Source organism: Geotrypetes seraphini, chromosome 8 (genome assembly GCF_902459505.1).
Source record: "Geotrypetes seraphini chromosome 8, aGeoSer1.1, whole genome shotgun sequence".
Classification (NCBI taxonomy): Eukaryota; Metazoa; Chordata; class Amphibia; order Gymnophiona; family Dermophiidae; genus Geotrypetes; species Geotrypetes seraphini.
This window is the reverse complement of record NC_047091.1, coordinates 83,428,642-83,449,000: the sequence shown is the minus strand read 5'-3', so window position 1 is coordinate 83,449,000 and position 20,359 is coordinate 83,428,642. Positions and strand designations below refer to the sequence as shown.

The 20,359-nt window shown below is 51.2% G+C and overlaps 1 protein-coding gene across 2 annotated transcripts in view; it reads right to left on the bottom strand.

Moving 5' to 3' along the window:
• POLR2G (RNA polymerase II subunit G) overlaps positions 1-20,359 on the bottom strand; it is a 59,342-nt gene that overhangs the window by 21,605 nt on the left and 17,378 nt on the right. The window contains exon 4 of one of the 2 annotated variants that reach the window (XM_033956304.1): positions 5,301-5,351. The exons of the other annotated variant lie outside the window; for it this stretch is intronic. Coding sequence (XP_033812195.1) covers positions 5,301-5,351 — 51 coding nt within the window. The remainder of the gene's footprint in view (positions 1-5,300; positions 5,352-20,359) is intronic. 2 annotated transcript variants of the gene reach the window in all.

The window sequence follows — 20,359 nt, the reverse complement described above, 5'->3', positions numbered from 1 at the left end:
GTTTAATGAGTTTTGTCGGGTTAGTTATATTCGTTTGTTTTGTCTCCCTCAGAAATTTGTAATTTTACTTTTTTACATCGCTTAGAATTTTGAATAAGCAATTAATCAAATTTTTAATAAACCTGAAACTTGTCCTCCCCCCATCCATCTTTCCCTCTCCATGAGTCCAACAATTTCTGCCTCCTGAACGCTTTCTCTCTCTGTTCTTGCCTCTTCCCTCAGTGGCATCCATCCTTCATACCCCCCAACCCAACATGCTCTCACCCCATGCACCATCTCACCCTCCCCTCCAGTGTGTAGAACCTTTCCATTCCCTCCCTTTCTGCCAGGTTCAGCAGCATCTCTTCTCTCTTCCTTTTACCTCCCTCTTGTCTAGCAGTACCCCTTCTCCCTTCTTTCCTCCCCTCGTCCAGCAGTACCTGGTCTTGTACACGATCTTGTACACTGGGCAGGAAGAGAGGCTCCGGCGTCAGTGTCAGCTGACTTGCAACTTCCTGCAGCCATCGCGTATGCCGGGACTCCTGCCTTCGTGTATCCAGCAATACGGCAGCAGGCAGTTGCAAGTCAGCTGATGCCGATGCCGGAGCTTCTCTTCCTGCCCAGTGTGCGAGATCGCGTCAGCGTCAGCTGACTTGCAACTGCCTGCTGCCGTCGTGTATGCCGGGACACCTGCCTTCGTGTATCCAGCAGATACGCGAAGGCAGGAGTCCCAGCATAGGCGATGGCAGCAGGCAGTTGCAAGTCAGCTGACGCCGGCGCCTCTCTTCCTACCCAGAGTGCGGGATCGGGTACTAGACCTCGGGCCACAAAATAGCACCTGGGGGGGGGGGGACCGCATGTGGCCCATGGGCCGCAAGTTTGAGACCAATGCTCCAAAGGGAAAGAGAATAGGAAGCCCCCTGTTCCTGTAACAACATCTCTGCTTAATCTTAGGAACAGAAGAATAGGTCCCAAGACAGACACTAGCAACATCCGAAGCAGAAATCAGGTGAATCAAAAGTCCGCACAGGGTGTTCCCGCTAAGCTGCGCTGGCGTGCGCTGGCGCACAAAATATTACCTCGCAGCGCACAAGTTTATCGTCACAGCGCACACAGTGTAGAGCACAGTTCTTCAACCGCCGGTCTGCAAAAAAATCTTGCCGGTCCGCGAAGGATTCGGTCCCCGCCGCAACGAAAGGCCGGCGTCAGCTGACTTGCAACTTCCTGTTGCAGTCGCGGTGCCTGGACTCCTGCCTTCGCCGGGACTCCTGCCTTCCACCGCGTTTGCCTCCTGCCTTGTCTCCGCACCTCCAGACCAGCAGCGGCAGCTCTGTATATTTTTAACTTCGGCACAGAGCTGCCCCTAATCAATAGTTTAGCGCGGTTTCATGAGGCAGCTTCGGGGCCTTTGCTATGCCGGCCCGCTTCGATGATGCGATGTGGGCCGGCCTAGCAAAGGCCCCGAAGCTGCTTCATGAAACCGCGCTAAACTATTGATTAGGGGCAGCTCTGTGCCGAAGTTAAAAATATACAGAGCTGCCGCTGCTGGTCTGGATTCTTGGCCCACTGAAGGAGGGCAAAGAGCAGCTGTCCTGAAGGTTTCCCTTCCTCTCGCCTTTGCAGGTCCCTTTTTTCCACCTTTTTTTTTTTTCTTCTTCAAACGGCAACGGGCCCCAGCATCGACATCAATCAAGTAAGTTCCACTGTTCCTTGCAAGCGGTTCTGCTCGGCCAAAGCTTCCCCTCTGACATGAGCCACCTCAGGGGAAAGAAAGTGACCCGCAAAGGTAAGGGGAAGGGGGCAGATAATGGAAGTTGGAGGGGGGGAGAGAGAAGGAGCAGATGATGGAATGGAGGAGATGAGAGAGAGAAGGGGACAGATGATGGAAGTGAGAAGAAGGGAGAGAGAGCAGAAGGCAGATGGATGTCAGTTGAGAGGGGAGAGCAGATGCTGAATGGAAGTGGGGAAAGAACACATACTGGATGGAAGGAGATAAATAAAGGGGGAAGAAAATAGTAAGATAATGGAGGGGTGAGGGAAAGGGGTGACAAGCTTTCCCCACTCCCTTTGCAGCAAGGGAAGGAATGAGAGAGAGAGAGGAAGACATTGCACATGGGGGGTGGAGTAGAGAGGAAGAAATGCTGTGCAGTGGTGGGGAGAAAAAAAAGAGTGCACTTTGTGTAGTTTAATTTTGTGATTACCATTGTGTATTATTAATAAGATTATATTGTATGTCTATGAAAAATGAATGGAAGAAATGGTGTATACAATTAGTGCTATTATTATGGGGGTGAGGTCAAGGGAGGAGCTTGGACAGGTCTGGGGTAGGGGTCTAAGGTGCAGCTTTTGGGCCTCCCAAACAAAAAAGCGTTCCGCTGCCTATGTATACTGTGTTCTTCAGTGGAGTCTGGCTGGTACTTGACAACAGTTTGGGGCCAGATACTAATCGGGTTAAATAGGGAGGATAGCTCTACCAGCATTGGATCCTTGTATCTAAACAGTTAAGACAGGTTAAATGATTAGTAAAATAGCCCTTCCATCTGCAATGAAACCTACTCATGCTTGAAATAGAATAGTTAATATCACCTGGCCGAAAAGAGACAGGGCTGAAGTTTATGTGGCTGAGAATACATATCAGTTTCATAAGCAAATCCCATGTGTTCTTTATGCCTTAGAGAGTTTCCCTTTGTAAATTTTCCTGTTACACTATACGGACTAGAGTATGTCCCCATGAACCTACAAATCTTAAATTCAGTTCCATAACTGGCCTGGAACTTAAGCTGGCCTGATGCCTTGACAACATATTTATTTGGCTCATAACTTGCTGGCGCCCGATATTTTTAGCTCACAGTGAAAAAAGTTTGCTCACAACACCCGCCCGCTTAGAGGGAACACTGGCTGGGCAGTATGAACTCCTGTGTATCTTAACAGAACCCAGATTATTGAGATGAGAACTTAATCTTTTGTTCTGTTACATATACACAGGAGTCCATACTTTAGTTGACATACCAAAGCAGTGCCAGAAATCTAGGGAGGGACAGATGAGCCTGCCGGCAAAATCGAGGACCCAAAAGCGGCATCCTCTCAAGCCACTATAACCATTCTGCAGAACTTTGTAAAAGTGTGAAGAGTAACCCATGTAGCTGTCCTACAGATTTTAATCAGGCAAGGACTGGACCAGGAGTAGGCAATTCCGGTCCTCAAGAACCAGAGGTAGGTCAGGTTTTCACAATCCACAATAAAATGCATTAGATAGATTTGCATCTCAAGGAGGCAGTGCATTCAAATCCATCTCAAATGTATTCATTGTGGCTATCCTGAAAACCTGACCTGCCTGTGGCTCTCGAGGACCGGAATTGCCTACTCCTGGTTTCAGGTTTATTTTAATTTGATGAATCACTTAATTTAATTTTTACTAAGCGAGTTACAACATTGAAAAAAAAAATAAGGTCTAGTCTTTTGCCAAACAGCATCTGCCCCTTGAAGAGCAATCTGCTCAGAGTGGCCTTGGAAGCTGATCCAGAGCAGAGCATTTCTGAAGTAATCCGAAACCTTACTCAGGACTCTGATGATGCCATAGAACATCAGCCACATTATTCACTCCCTCCTCAAATATATGGGGACAGGAGTCCCCAAGTTCTGAGAAACTAGTCCTTAATCTGGTATGGCAAGCTTGCACCAGGCAGCTATCACAGCTTTGATATTCAAAGCCAGCACTTCAAATTGTCTTTTAAGGACCACATCCACCTTACAGTCCTGTGCGTCCTTTAGCATCACTTCACCTTCACTAAGAAGGGAGGTGCACTTGGTCACTTGCGCTACTGGGGAGTCCACCTTCGAATAAACAACCGCTGTTGGAAGTCCGGAGCCATAGGATATAGCCTAGACAAAGCTTTGGCCACCCTTAGAGAGCCTTCATGTGCCTCTTTGGTCACTAAGGAGGTGATATCTGGATGAGCAGGAAAAAAGTTTGTCTGTGCATTAATGCCACACATGACACAGCACTGCAAGTTGGAGGGCTTCAACATAGAGAAATGACATGGGAAATGGAAGCTGATCTGAAAAGGTGACACACTGAGGGATCATCACAGTGATCTGCTGCCATTCCTGCCTCCTGACTACAGGATCCCGTCAGCGATCCCAAATCATCCACCGACTCAGAAGAGTCCTGCGATAATCAAGGCATGGAAAGGGACTTTCAATCATCCCCGTTCTGCTCCAAAGGTTCACTGGCACTAGGAGCAGGCATGGTATAAGGCAGAGATACCTGCCTGGGAGGATTTCCCTGAGGCGGAGCCGGCAAGCCTGTAAGCAGTGTAGCACTTCCTGGTCTTATTAAGTAGGCTTTCCATAAAAGGCTGACAAAATCGGAGAAGCTTTGCATCAGAGAACTTGAGGCACCTTGCACAACCCCAGTCTGAGGAAGAGAAGATTCATCCGCCACCACGCACTTGTATTTCGCCCCATCACTGTTCGGCTCATCTGAGCAGGACCTCGTCCCCTTAAGACTAGGTTTTCCAGGATTTCAAAGCCTTAGAGAACTGAATGGGGGCAGAGCCCAGAGCTCCCGTCTTTTCCGCTCCCGTCCTGCACCACATGGAACACGGCTGCTCCTCAACTGGCAACTCTGTGCAAAAAATGCAGGATCCAAGGCAAGAATGGCCTGGGGCATCCATGAAAGATAGGCTCTAGTCAAATCGAGTGGTTTTGAGGCAGAAAAAAACAATGTTTAAAAATTACCTGAAAATAACAAGAAGCAGAGCAGATCAGAACACACATTCTGAGTTTGCTTGCAGAAGGAAAAACTGAAGGAGCTGGTCTCCCCTACAGAAGGGGAGAAGTTTAAGATCTTAATGTGATACCCTTCTGCAATTTCACTGAAAGTGGGAATCAAAAACTGTGCTGGTTGTTCTACCCACATGTTAGGGCAACTGTCCTAACTTTATCCGGATAGCTAGTCAGTTAGCAGGTCTGAATACTGCCCCAGTTCTACCTGCATAGTGCCAAGGCACTCAGAGGAAATATTCAGCAGCACTATCTGGTTAGTGCCGTTGAATATCCCTGTCACCAGCACTTATACTGGTAGGAGGTGCTCCTACCAAGATAAGGAATATTCAGTATTCAAATACACTTATGTATGTACTTTGCACTTAGGTTTCCAAAGAAGAAGGGTTTGAACCTTTAGCTTCCTGTGCTACTTCCCTCCTCTCCTCTTACCCTGATTTTCAGGGTAAGAAGCTTACAAGTCATGAGATGGAGCAGGAAAACAGGCCTGATCTCCCCACCCTCGCCAAAACCACCCAGATCTACAAGGTGCTTACATGGCGTGAAATGAAGCAAGACATGGGTCCAATTTCAGTGAAGAGTCCAACCTGCAAGGAGAGAGTTTGAATTAACTCCTCACATGTTTCAAGTTAGCAGGGAACATGGTAACAAAAAGAATCCTAGCCAGTCTATCCAAGCACATCAACTATTAGCTACCTTCTCCTCCCTCAAAAATCCTCTGTACTTGCCTCAACTCCACCACCACTGCCTGGAAGCAGTTCCAGGCATCTACCATCTTTTTCGTACATATAGGGAGCTTTGGACTAAGAGGTTATAAAATGATGCTGAAAGGGAATAGACTCAAGAGTAAATGGTAAAACCAGAGGGCATAGTTTTGAGGCTTGGGGGGGGGAGGGGTTAGTAAACTCAAGAGTAATGTTAGGAAACTCCACCACCAGTGCCCACCAGTGCTGGGAAGCAGTTCCAGGCATGTACAATTGTTTCCGTATATATAGGGATCCTAATCTAATATATATATACTAGTCTTATAGCCTGTTACATTATCGGGTGCTAGAATATATGTGTGTGTGTCTGTCTTTATTTCTTTCTCTCTCTCTCCTTAGCCGCTTTCTTTCTTTCTGTCTTTCTTTTTCCTTGGATGTCCATCACCACCCTTTGCCTGCTCCCCCTGTCCATTCTCCCTTCCTTTTACCTCCCCTGTGTCCACCACCACCCCTTCACTGCTCTCCTTATGCAGCAGCAGCCCTTCTCCCTTTGTTTTACCTCCCCCCTGTCCAGCAGCGCCTCTTTCCTTCTGCCCCTGTCCAACATTAGGCCTCCGTTCCTTTTTCTTCACCCCCCTGTCCATCAGCACCTGTTTCCTTCTCCCCCTGTCCAGCAGAAGGCGTCCCTTCCTTTTTCTCTCCCCTCCTCCTTCTTATCCCTATGATACACTTACCTTGCTCTGTCCCTGATCAGAGGTTCCCGACAGCCGCCCAGTTGCACCCATTGGAAAAGTTCCCTCTGCCGCATCCCGCACCCCTCCTGACGTGACTCCCGCTGTCTTTCTTTCTGTCTGTCTCTGTCCCTGGCCCCCTTTGTCTGTCTGTCTTTCTGTGTATCTCCCTGCCCCTGTGTCTTTCTTCTTTTCTGTCTCCCTTCCTCCCTCTGTCTGTCTGTCTGTCCAAAGTAGCATTCCCTCCCCCTCCATTTCCCTCCCCCACACCAGTTCCCTGTGCAGCAGCATTAGTGTTTCCTCTACCCCCCTTTCCCTTCCCGCGGTCCCGACTACAAACCTGGCGATTCCAGCAGCGTGTGCAGCAGTCTTCACACACTGCTTCGGGTCCTTCTACTTCCCTGATTTACTCTAGCACGTCCCTGATGACATCATCAGAGATGCGGCAGAGCAAATCAGGGCAGTAGAAGGGCCCGAAGCAGCGTGTGAAGACTGCTGCACACGTTGCTGGAATTGCCAGGTTTGTAGTCGGGCCCGCGGGAAGGGAAGGGAAGGGTGGGGCAGCAAAGGACTTGGGTCCCGGGCGGCGGGATCAGTTTAAGAGCCAGGGCGGAAAATTGCTGGGCTCCTCGGTGGGGGCGCTGAGCGGCAGCGATCCCTCTCCTCCGAGATCCCCCTGCTGGAGGAGCGGAGATCGGCGGCTGGCTGCAGTCCCGGCTTGTGGAGGCGATCGGTGGCTGGTGACGTAGTAAGCTCGCATGCGCACTCTTGTGGCCACATCCCAACGGAACAGGGAACACGGCTTTAGAGTGCGCATGCGCGCTTACCATTTTATTATATATATATATATATATATATTTAAAAAGAAAACCTCTGGTTTTACCATTTTCCTTTCTCTGGAAAAATTTTGCGAGTGTTATGCAAGATGAGCAAAATACTCCTTCAGACTTTGACTCGTAAACCGAGCGTTGACTCGATATGTGAGCCCTCACACCACCTCACACCCCAGGAACCGGCTTTGCTCCCCCCACAGCCCACCGCCAAACCCTTACCTGCAGCAGACACTGGCACGCGCCAACCCACAGGACATACGCATGCCAGTGCCGAAAAAGCCTGCCGCTGATCCATGCTGGGTTGCTGCGGGGCATTGTGCATCATAGAAACACAGAAATCGACGGCAGATAAGGGCCACGGGCCATCCAGTCTGCCCATCCTAATGACCCTCCCCTGCCTTTACTTTGCGAATAGAACCCACGTGTCGATCCCATTTGGCCTTAAAATCTGCGCATGCTCAAGGCCTTCTGGCTACCACCCTCTCCAAGATTCTCATGGCCTCGGATGGGGGTGCTGTTTTTGGGATGTGCCGCGGGAGGAGAGAAGCCAGCAACGCCAGTGGCCTCGGGAGGGTTTTTGGGGGGATGTGAAACGAATCATCTGAGTTTCCCTTATTTTCTATGGGGAAACTCGCTTTGATATACGAGCGCTTTGGTTTACGAGCATGCTTCTGGAACAAATTATGCTCGCAAACCAAGGTACCACTGTACCTTTTAAGTATTTGAATGTCTGAATCATATCTCCCCTGCCCCTCCTTTCCTCTAGGATATACATAATCAGAGCTTCTAAAGTATAAATGCAGAAAAAACAGGCGTCTTTCAGTTGAAAGGGACCTCTGGACTAAAGGGTTATAAAATGATGCTGAAAGGGAATAGACTCAGGAGTAATCTAATATGATTCTGAAAGAGAATAGACTCAGGAGTAATCTAATATATATATACTAGTCTTTAAGCCCGTTACATTAACGGGTGCTAGAATATATGTCTGTCTGTCTTTCTTTCTTTCTGTCTTTCTCTCTCTCTCTCCTTGGCTCCCTTTTTCTGTCTGTCTCCCTCCCTCCTGCTGTCTGTCTGTAATTCTTTACCTCCATTTCCCTGTGCAGCAGCATTTCCACCCCACTTCCCTGTGGAGCAGCAACAGCAACAGCATTTCCCTCCCCCCCCAACTTCCCTGTGCAGCAGCAGTGGTATTTGCCTTCCCCTCCAGGTCCCTGTGCAGCAGTTGCAGCATTTCCCCCCACCCCTTCTCTTCTCTTACCGTGATCTGGCCTGCTCCATTCGACCCCTCCCCCGCGTTGTGTCCTGCTGCGATCTGGCTGCTCCGTTCGGCTCCTCTCCCTTCCCTTCCCGTGGTCTAACCTGCTCCATGGCCCCCCCTTCCCTTATAGCGTTCCCCACAGGCAGGCAGGCCCAGCTTCTTCCTTGCGGCTCGAGTCCTCTTCTTTGTCGGCCCCCCCTTCCCTTCATGTCTGTCTGTCTGGGTATTTTTTTTCTTTGTCTCTCTCTCCTTGCATGCTGCCTGTCTGTCATTTTTCTGTCTGTGAATCTCCCTGTGCCCCTTCCTATGTCCATAGTGCCCCTTTCTATGTCCTTAGTGCCCCCAGTGCCTCCTTCTTCCCCCCTCCGATGCCAGCCTGCCTTCCAGTGAAAACCCCCCACCCCCTCCTTTGCCTCCCATCCCCCTTCCATTGAAACCCCCCATGCCAGCCTGCCTGCCTCCCATCCCCCTGAGCAGCATATTTCCATGGAAAACCCCCCCGATGCCATCCTGCGTGCCTGCCTTCCATTGAACCCCCACCCCGCTCCAATGCCAGCCTGCCTGCCTCCCATCCCCCTTCCACCGAACCCCCCCCCCCATGACAGTCTGCCTGCCTGCCTGCCTCCCATCCCCCTTAGCATGTTTCCATGGAACCCCCCATGCCATCCTGGCTGTCTGCCTTCCATTGAACCCCCCACCCACCTTCCGATGCCAGCCTGCCTGCCTCCCATTCCCCTTCCACTGAAACCCCCCACACCCCATGCCTGCCTGCTTGCTTGCCTCCCATCCCCCTGAGCAGCATGTTTCCATGGAACCCCCCATGCCATCCTGCCTGTCTACCTTCCGTTGAACCCCCCCACCCCTCCTCCGATGCCAGCCTGCCTGCCTCCCATTCCCCTTCCACTGAAACTCCCCCCCCACCCCGATGCCTGCCTGACTCCCCCCCCCCCCCTCCCCCGCCGACTCTACCCGGCACAACTGAACCCCCCGTTGACCCTCCCACCGCTACAGGGCTGACAAACCCGGCAGGAGCAGCAGCATCCTAGGCACACTAAACACTGCTTCAGATCTTCTACTGGCCTAATTTCCTCTACCGCGTCTCTGATGACGTCATCAGGGACGCGGCAGAGGAAATTAGGCCATTAGAAGACCCGAAGCAGCGTTTAGTGTGCCTGGGACGCTGCTGCTCCTGCCGGGTTTGTCAGCCTTGTAGCGGTGGGAGAGTCAACAGGGGTTTCAGTTGTGCCGGGTAGGGTCGTCGGGGGGGGTGTGTGGGGTGAGTCGCGGTGTGTTAGTGTTTAGCCAGGTGTGGCTGGTGACAGGAGCTGCGGCGGTACCTTTAAACAGAAAAAATAACTCTGGCAAGGGAGGCGGCCAACTGGCAGGGAGCAGGCCAGACGGAAAAACGGAACCCTAAGCAGCGCATGTGCACTCCTATCTGCAGGTCGCTACAGCTCACGGAAAACGGACGCACGCGATGGGAGTGTGCATGCGCGGCCTAGCGTTTTATTATATTAGATGATTATTCCCGAGTCTATTACCTTTCAGCATCATTTTATAACCCCTTAGTACAGAGCTCCCTTTCAACTGAAAGATGCCTGCTTTTTCTGCATTTATACTTTTTTTTTTTTTTTTATTATTTTATTTATAACATTTTACAATATTACCAAGCATATACATCTTGTACAGAAAAGTGAGATCAAACTACATATTAAACTTAAATTCCAAACATAATATTGCTACAAGGAAATATCAAATTAGCTGTTCTCACACTAGTCCTCAATATTATTGAATCCATTATTAAGAGCAGAACTTATATACTTCAAATTAATTAAATAAGAAAAAATCCTTGTCTAACTGAAGTGCAGGAAACTAATTTCACTTAGGCGTTTATTACGTTGTTATTCCTTTTTCAAGACGTTTCATTGAGAGAAAACTAACCAATTGAGATGGCTCTGTAAATATATACAGTGGTGCCTCGCATAACGGACGCCTCGCACAGCGAACGCTGCGCACAACGAACTTTATGTCTTGATTCGTACAACGAACTTCGTTTCACACAACGAAGTCGCCCGAGCTGCATCCTTCCGCGCAGGCACTGCGCTTAACTGCCCTCTCTCCGCCTGGCTCCCTCTTGCCCCCCCCCCGACTCCCCGACACGATCGGGGCAAGAGGGAGCCCAAGCCCTCTTGCCCCCCCCGACTCCCCGACACGATCGGGGCAAGAGGGAGCCCAAGCCCTCTTGCCCCCCCGACTCCCCGACACGATCGGGGCAAGAGGGAGCTCAAGCCCTCTTGCCCCCCCGACTCCCCGACACGATCGGGGCAAGAGGGAGCTCAAGCCCTCTTGCCCCCCCGACTCCCCGACACGATCGGGGCAAGAGGGAGCCCAAGCCCTCTTGCCCCCCCGACTCCCCGACACGATCGGGCCAGGAGGGAGCCCAAGTCCTCCTGGCCACGGCGACCCCCTAACCCCACCCTGCACTACATTACGGGCAGGAGGGATCCCAGGCCCTCCTGCCCTCGACGCAAACCCCCCCTCCCCCCAACGACCGCCCCCCCCAAGAACCTCCGACCGCCCCCCAGCCGACCCGCGACCCCCCTGGCCGACCCCACGACACCCCCAACCCCCTTCCCCGTACCTTTCTGTAGTTGGCCGGACAGACGGGAGCCAAACCCGCCTGTCCGGCAGGCAGCCAACGACGGAATGAGGCCGGATTGGCCCATCCGTCCCAAAGCTCCGCCTACTGGTGGGGCCTAAGGCGCCTGGGCCAATCAGAATAGGCCCGGGAGCCTTAGGTCCCTCCTGGGGGCGGGGCCTGAGGCACATGGGCCCAACCCGACCATGTGCCTCAGGCCCTGCCCCCAGGAGGGACCTAAGGCTCCCGGGTCTATTCTGATTGGCCCAGGCGCCTTAGGCCCCACCAGTAGGCGGAGCTTTGGGACGGATGGGCCAATCCGGCCTCATTCCGTCGTTGGCTGCCTGCCGGATAGGCGGGTTTGGCTCCCGTCTGTCCGGCCAACTACAGAAAGGTACGGGGAAGGGGGTTGGGGGTGTCGTGGGGGTCGGCCAGGGGGGTCGCGGGTCGGCTGGGGGGGCGGTCGGAGGTTATTGGGGGGGCGGTCGTTGGGGGGAGGGGGGGTTTGCGTCGAGGGCAGGAGGGCCTGGGATCCCTCCTGCCCGTAATGTAGTGCAGGGTGGGGTTAGGGGGTCGCCGTGGCCAGGAGGACTTGGGCTCCCTCCTGGCCCGATATTGTCGGGGAGTTGGGGAATCGGCGGGGCAAGAGGGCTTGGGCTCCCTCTTGCCCCGATCGTGTCGGGGAGTCGGGGGGGCAAGAGGGCTTGGGCTCCCTCTTGCCCCGATCGTGTCGGGGAGTCGGGGGGGCAAGAGGGCTTGGGCTCCCTCTTGCCCCGATCGTGTCGGGGAGTCGGGGGGCAAGAGGGCTTGGGCTCCCTCTTGCCCCGATCGTGTCGGGGAGTCGGGGGGGGGGCAAGAGGGCTTGGGCTCCCTCTTGCCCCGATCGTGTCGGGGAGTCAGGGGGGCAAGAGGGCTTGGGCTCCCTCTTGCCCCGATCGTGTCGGGGAGTCGGGGGGCAAGAGGGCTTGGGCTCCCTCTTGCCCCGATCGTGTCGGGGGTGCCAGGGACCACACGGAGTCACCCACCGTACCACCCGATTCGGGTAAGCGCAGGTATCGGTGGGTGGCTTATTTGCGGGGGGGTGCCTTATTTTACATTTTTTTCTAAAAAGGGGGGGCTGTCTTATTTGATGGCCCTGCCTTATCATCGGGGAAACACGGTAGAAAAAAAAAAAAAATGAACAGTTAAGTCCCAGTTTTTGCCGCTGAGACTGTGTTGTTTTAAAAAACAATTATGTTTTTAGATGTATCTAAATAAAAATAACCAAAAATTTATCTTTTTTTATGTCATCTTAGCATATTTTATGCTGCAGAACGAATTATTTTTTTTTACATGTATTCTTATGGAAAAACGCGTTTCACATAACGAACGTTTCGCATAACAAACTTGCTCCTGGAACCAATTAAGTTCGTTGTGTGAGGCACCACTGTATTTCAATGATAAGTATCTCACTACACATTTACATGGATATCTCAAGAAAAAATTACCCCCTATTTGAGTCACTCCAGGTTTTAAAATTAAAAATTCTTTTCTTCTTTTTTGAGTCTCTCTAGAGACATCAGGAAAAATCTGAATATGTTGCCCCAGGAAGTCTTTAGACCTATTTTTAAAGAAAAGTTTTAATATCCAATCCTTGTCTGGAGCCAAAGCCACAGACAACAAGAGAGTAGCTGGAACCGCCAACTCTCTATCTGATTGTTCCAATATTGCTGAAATGTCCAATGACCTCTCCCGGGGTTCCTCCATGTTTTCTTCTTTGAATTGGGGCTTAGGAGGTAAGTAATACACTCTTGTAAGAGGAGGTAAGGAATTTTCTGGAATTTCCAAAATTTCCATGAAATATCTTTTCACCATTTCTCTGGGAGAAGTTGACAGGATCTTTGGAAAATTTATAAATCTCAAATTATTTATTCGACCATTATTCTCCTGCATTTCCAACTTCTTCCTGAGTAATATATTATCTTTTACCAACATATCTTGATTTTGTTTTAGTAATATTAACTCCTTATTTGTATCTTGTGTCTCAGTTTTAAATTGTAACATATCTTTCTTTAAAACTTTTATTTCTTCCTTTTGTTCTTTTAATTCTTTATCCAAACTTTTTATTTGAGGATTTAATGAATTTCCCAAATTCACCACCAAGTCCCATAATGCTTCAAGTGTGACTGTAGGAGGTTTTGTAGGTGAGAAAAGTTGTAAAGGTGTAGTGACTACATGTTCTGAAATTAGCTTTACCTCAGTGACGTCTTGTATTCCCCCAACTTCTGTTGTCCCGGTCACAAGTCCTTGTGGAGAGATCAATCCTCTCTGCGTTGTTATATTCGGCAAGCTCTCCATACTAGCCTCTGTGGACAGAAAGGCACCCACCTCCTCAGGTGGGTTCTGGTCCCTTGGAGAGCTTGCAGCTTGTGGCGTCGGTTGAAGGGGTGGCGTCCTAACATCGGGGCTAAGAGTGACATCATGCTCAGGGGCACCCACCGCACCGCTCTCCGGCGGTGTGCCCAACGAGCTAGAACCCGACCCTTCTTGTTCCCGCTGTAGGCGTCGGAGAAAATCATCAATGGTAACCACTGGGGTTAAGGGTCGCCGGGAGGCTCCTCCGGTATTCCTTCCCCGTCTTTTCGGCATTGTTAAAATAAGAAAAATTCCAACGACGTCCTCACTGCAGTAGACATAGGATGAATTTCTTGGATCCAATAATAGGAAGCAGGGTCCAAGCTGGATCTATGCACCCCGAATAAAGGTTACCCACTATCGGCTCCTGGGCTCCACGTTGCTCCTAAGGGGCTCCCAAGGGGCCTTGCGTGCCCCTTCGGCCACGCCCTGCGGCCGCGCGGCTGCGGCCGCAACCACAGCAGCGGCTGCCTTTAGCGATGTTGGAGACGGACCCAGTGACGTCAGGGGTCCGTCTCTGTGAGTGCCTGTCTGCGCCGCCCAGCAGGAAGAAGAGCCGCCGCTGTGGGATCCAGGACCAGCCACGGGTCTCCTCACACTCTCCTCTAGCCGGTAACTGCTCCGAGTACTGCCACAGCAGCGGCTGCCTTTAGCGATGTTGGAGACGGACCCAGTGACGTCAGGGGTCCGTCTCTGTGAGTGCCTGTCTGCGCCGCCCAGCAGGAAGAAGAGCCGCCGCTGTGGGATCCAGGACCAGCCACGGGTCTCCTCACACTCTCCTCTAGCCGGTAACTGCTCCCTGCATTTATACTTTAAAAACTATTTAAATGTCTGTATCATATTGTCCCATGGTACTTTTTTCCCAGAATGTGCATAAAGTAGAATCCTGATTAACCAGTATTCAAGCAACCAGCATTCTAAACCAACCAGCAAAATAAAAAAAATTGTCCCAAAAGCAGCAGCAGTCCTGAGCCGCAAACCTTCCCCCTCCCTCCAGCCCCAAAGCAGCAGCAGTGGTCCTGAGCTGTGAACTCCCCTCCCTCCAGCCCCGAAGCAGCGGCAATGGTCCCAAGCTGCGATCCCCCCCCCCACTCCAATCCTGAAGCAACAGCAGTGGAGTTTTTTTTTATCCAACGCTGCCTCAACTGCAGCTGTCATTTTGGCAGTTATCTCTGCCATCCAAGCCGAGATGATGGTGTTTGTCGGGGGCAAAGATGGTTCTGTTGTTATCTGGTCCACCTGATGCTGTTTGTCTTTTTCTTTTTTTGTTGTTTTAGATGCCATACAGAGTAAATTTGCAACAGATATGCTGCATAAACGATGAGAAAGCAGTAGGGGTGTAGAATGAGAATTTATCGATTCAAAATCTGGTGATTAAAGCATATAATATGAAGGGCTGCCGGAGCTCCACTCAAACCCTGCTGCTCAGTAGCATGGCAACACATGACCCCTTGAATAAATCTTTAATAGGACCCGCCAGAACCTCTCTGAGCTCCCTCAATATTCTGGAAAGAATCCCGTCTGGTCCCATTGCTTTGTCCACCTTCAATTTGTTCTTAAACACTTTCTTCCATGAATGGCGCATGAATGGTACGGTATCTACTTCATTCTTGTATGAAACTTTTGACCGACAATCTTGGTCCTTTTCTCTAGGATTTACTTCCGTGAACACAGAAGTAATTGTTTGGCATGTTTGCCTCATCACTCTCCACGTATCGATACGTATCTTTTTAGTCTTGCAATTCCATTTTTTATCTTCCCCTTTCACTAATATATCTGAAAAAATTTTGTCTCCCTTTTTTACATTTCTAGCCATTTGCTCTTCTGCTTTCGCCAGATGTATCTTTCTCTTGGCTTCTTTCAGTTTCACCTGGTAGTCCTTTCTGTACTCCTTTTCTTGAGTTCTTTTATATTTCACGAATGCCAACTCTTTTGCCTTTATTTTCTCCGCCACTAGTTTAGAGAATCATATCAGTTTACTTTTTCTCTTGTTTTTATTTATTTTCCTCACATAAAGGTCAGTAGCCATTTTTATTGCTCCTTTCAGCTTAGAGCACTGTTTCTACTTCCCTAATATTATCCCATCCTAACAGCTCTTTCTTCAGGTGCTCTCCCATTTTACTAAACTCTATGTTTGAAATCTAGGACTTTGAGTTTTGTGTGGCCACCCTCCACTTTAGCTGTTATATCAAAACAAACCGTTTGATGATTGCTATTTCCCAGGTGGGCACCCACTTGAACATTAGATATATTATCCCCATTTGTGAGGACCAGATCTAGTATCGCTTTTTCCCTCATGGGCTCTGTCAACATTTATCTGAGCACAGCCTCCACAATCTCAACAAAGAAAAGCATCCACAATCTCCCAACTTCTTTCCAATTCCGCAGATGGAACTTTTCAGTCCACATCCGACAAATTGAAATCACCCGACAGCAGCACCTCCTCTTTTTTTCTGAACTTTTGGATATCTGCAATCAGATCTTTCTTGTACAATCCCACTTTATTCCAGGACCAGTGGGTTATTTCCATCTACCTGTCAGGACTTTGTAGGAAGCCTCAAACTTCAGAGGCTCAAACTTTTCCTCCTCTTACATCAGCACTGTCCCTGTGAACATCAGTTTTCCTTTCTACAAGCCAGGCTGTAGGAGGCACCGAGGCGTACACCTGGGACGGATGAGACCGCTTGAGGGACGATTCGACCAGCAGGGATTGGTGGGAAAGTTGAGGGCCCTCGAACCCCTTGTGATGGACCGTGCGATATCGGGCATCTAACTTGCCGGGGACCGCAGGAATGGAGTATGGCGTCTCAAAACATCTCATGAACGTTTGGTCGAGAAGTTTGTGGAGAGGCAGGCGAAGAGACTCCGCAGGAGGATGAGGCAAATGCATGGTGTCGAGGTATTCCTTGGAGTACCGCGAACCGGTGTCCAAGGTAATGTCCAGGTCATCCGCCATCTGCCGGAGGAAGGAAGAAAAAGACAATTGATCCGCCAGCACCGGCCTCCGAGAAGGACTAGACGAAGTCGAGGCCTCGGGATCCAAAGAGACCTGGGAGCGACAGGGAGAATAAGAGGTGGATGGTTCCTCATATTCCGGCCCCTGCGGAGGGGACATGTCTGATGAAGAATACCCCATGCATGGCTGCTTTTTCTGCGGCAAAACCTCCGAGTGCCTCGAGGAGTGTCACGAGGAATGCCTGGACCGATGCCCCTCCCAGTGTCTGGAGGGGGATCTAGAATGACGATGCTTAGCATGGTCCCCCGACGCCTCTAGCGAGCAGATGGGACTTGAGGCCGTGGAGCGAAGAGGCGGGAGCTGCGACGCCTCTCGAGACGCAGCCCAGGCCTGGTAGGGAGTGCGGAAGAACTCTTCCTGCGACTTGCGATGCCCAGGGCTTCGATTACCCGAAGAGGTATGCCAGGCCTCTTCGAACGGAGGCATGATGGGCTCTAAAGGGGGCATATCACTGAAGGAGGCCCGCCTCGAGGGACCGGCCGCCATACGTCGCTCCTCCTCGCCAAGCAGCGAGGTCGACCGGCAAGGAGGAGGGTGCGGTCCGCCTCCCGGGATCGGAACCGGGAGGTCACCCTGGATGGTGGCAATCAACCTGGGCCCCATGGTTTGCATGAGCTCGACAAATTGAGCCTCCAAAAGGGACCGCAACGAAGCCGATATGGAGGGATCCGCACCGAAAGGGGGTCCTCCAGCACGGTCTTCGCGCTCCTTCGTGGCCGAGTGCTTTTGCTTTGAAGCTTTCGGCACCTTGATAACCACGGGTGGAATTGTAGAAGGCGGTACCTGAACCTGAGAGGCGGAAGGCACCGGCGCCGAAGACGGAGTCGTAACCGGGACAAACGAAGCCGGTTTCAGGAGACCCGGAGCAGCAGGAGCGGCGGTGGGCTTCGCATGGGAGGGTGAAGCACCAGCCGAGGTCAAAGCTGAAGGTTCTTGCACAGCTTCCATCTTGAACATCGACTCCCACAAAAAACAGCGACGCTTAAACGCCCTCGCTGTGAGTGTGGAACAAGGCCGGCACGATTTCGGGAAATGTTCCTGACCAAGACACTGCAGGCAGCGTCGATGCGGGTCCGTCAGCGAAATCGCGCGCTGGCACTTGCTACACTTTTTAAAACCGGTGATTGGCCGGGACATAGGCCGAAAAAGCTCCGCTGCGAGATCGAAGGAGCGGGGCCTGAGCCACGCGGCCGACCCGGCCGAATCGCTGGAAGAAATGTTTTTGTTTTTTTTTTTGAAATTGAAATAAAGGAAAGAAAACACACGAAAAGAATAAAAGAAACTCAAAACCGCGGCTATGGAAGGCAAAAGAACAGGAGTTCAATCAGCGCAGGAACGAAGAAAGACTTCTCAGCTCCGCGGAAAGAAAAGAACTGAGGAGACACGCCCAGACCATCGGGCGGGAAGGCACTGGCGCATGCGCGGTGCGGGCATCTCGAAACTTCTGAGTTTCTTCAAGCAAGACATGCTTGTGAGACGTCCGTATCGGGGCTCTGTCGGATGACATCACCCACTAGTGATAATACCTGCCTGCTTGTCCTGGGATAACATCAGTTTTCCTTTCTACAAGCCAGGCTGTAGGAGCTTGTCTTTTCTGCTCGTGTTTTATTTTGAGTAATTTCAGTCTTTGCGTTCACGGTTTTTGCCCTTGTGCTGCAGAGGTTCCCTGCAGGGACAGCTCTGACTATGGGAGATCGCAAACCTTTGGGGGAAAGCCTGCTTCTGAAGGGTTCTCTGCTTGTCAGTAAGCCCTCTGGACAGCCTGCACATCAGATCAGGGCTCAGGGACCAGTCCTTTGGGAACTAGCTCACCCCAGGTTCGTCTGCTAGTGGGCAGAGCTCAGGCTGCATAGTTCCAGGATCGGGGCTAGACTGTGTTCCTCCGCCAGGCATGCTGAGTGGAATGTCCGAGGGTGGCGGAGGTGATCAGCCGTGGACGTCAGGCTGGTGGGGCAGTCAGAAAATTCACAGTCCAGCTTTCCAGCAAGTTGCGGAATATAATCTCCCTATGAACTGTTTCAGCTCTGTCTGCAGTGTTTTCTGCGAGTACAAGCTGACAGCTTAAATCAGCAATTCGGGGGGGGGGTGTCTTTAAAAGAGGTTTTTAGGTGATTTCCCTGCATGCCTTAATCCCTCCCCCATCCCTAAAATCCTAAATTGTAATTTTTGGGGGGGTTTTTGTGATTTTTCCCAGCTATTTCTAGTTAAAATTGGCACCCGCGGCAACCATCTTGGATTTTTTTCCGATTTGAATTTAAAATTATTTTTTACATTTAACAGCTTCATTTGCAGTAGATGGCTGTCATATGCGGCCCACAAATGGTGCGAAGCTAGCCTGGATTCGGTGTCTTTGACCTTCAAGGAGGGTCTTCTAGTGCCTTCTGTCTAGAAAGCTGCACGGGAACGGGGACGATGGGAATCCCACGGGGATACCGCGGGTTCCCCCTTCGGGTCGCGGGGATCCTGTGGGGATGCCCCCTAGGGTCGCGGGGATCCCATGGGGACGCCTCGGAGAGTCGCGGGGTTCCTGCGGGGCTGGATGTACTCAGCCGCGAGGCTCGTCTTCTCCCTACCTGCCTTGCCACAGCACACAGCCGAACGGAAGTCTTCCCGATGTCAGCGCTGACGTCGGAGGGAGGGCTTAAGCAAAGCCCTCCCTCCCTACGATGTCATTGCTGACATCAGGAAGACTTCCGGTCGGCTGTGTGCTGCGGCAGGGCAGGTAGGGAAAAGGCAGTGGCTTACCAAGGGGTGGGGGGGTGGGGAGGGCGGTCCACCCCCGGGTGCAGCACAGCTGGCCAGGTCCCCTTATCTTTGTGGCGCTTCCCCCAACCAACTGACAACAGGCCTGGTCCGACAAACCTCCCTGCCCTGTAGCCGCAAATCTAAATTACTTTCTTACAGCAGCTTCAATACTCCAGCTGCTGTAAGAAGGTAATTTAGATTTGCGGCTACAGAGCAGGGAGGTTTGTTGGACCGGGCCTGTTCTGTTGTCAGTCGGGCGGGGAAGCGCCACAAAGGTAAGGGGCAGGGAGTGGAGAGGAAAAGACACTTAAGGTAAAACTGAGGGGGGAGAAGGACGCTGAAAGCACTGGGGAAGACAAAGGGGTGGAGGACACTGAAAGGACAAGGGGAAGATGGGGCGGGGGAGAAGGACGCTGAAAGCACATGGAGAAGACAAAGGGGTGGAGAAGGACGCTGAAAGGACATGGGGAAGATGGGGGGAGGACGCTGAAAGGACATGGGGAAGACGGGGGAGAAGGACGCTGAAAGGACATGGGGAAGACGGGGGGAGAAGGACGCTGAAAGGACATGGGGAAGACGGGGGGAGAAGGACGCTGAAAGGACATGGGGAAGACGGGGGGAGGACACTGAAAGGACATGGGGAAGACGGGGGAGAAGGACGCTGAAAGGACATGGGGAAGGCAAAGGGGTGGAGAAGGATGCTGAAAGGACATGGGGAAGATGGGGGGAAGAAGGACGCTGAAAGGACATGGGGAAGATGGGGGGGGAGAAGGAAGCTGAAAGGAAATAGGGAAGAGAGAGTGGGGAGAAGACGCTGGCAGGGAAGAAGACAGAGATGCCAGACTATGGGGGGAGCGGAGGGAAGAAGATGGGTGACAGACCAATTTGGAAGGGGGGAGAAAGGGAGAGGCACAGTAACAGAGCAAATGGAAGACACAGAGAGACAGTGGATGGAAGGAATTGAATGAGAACATGAGGAAAGCAGAAACCAGGCAACAAAGGTAGGAAAAACATTATATTTCTTTTTTTTTTTTTTTGCTTTAGGATAAAGTAGTATATTAGTTGTGTTGATAAAAATTTATAAACATTAGAGGATCTGGTAGAAACCCGTTTTCAAAGTATGTATTCTTCCCAAGGTCTTTTTGCTTATTTGTAAATGGGTTTCTACCAGAGCCTTTAATTCAGTAGCATACGGTAATTAAATGAAATAACTATTTCTGTAGTTTATAGGGACGGTGGGGACGGAGGGGATTCCTCGCGGGGACGGAGGGGATTC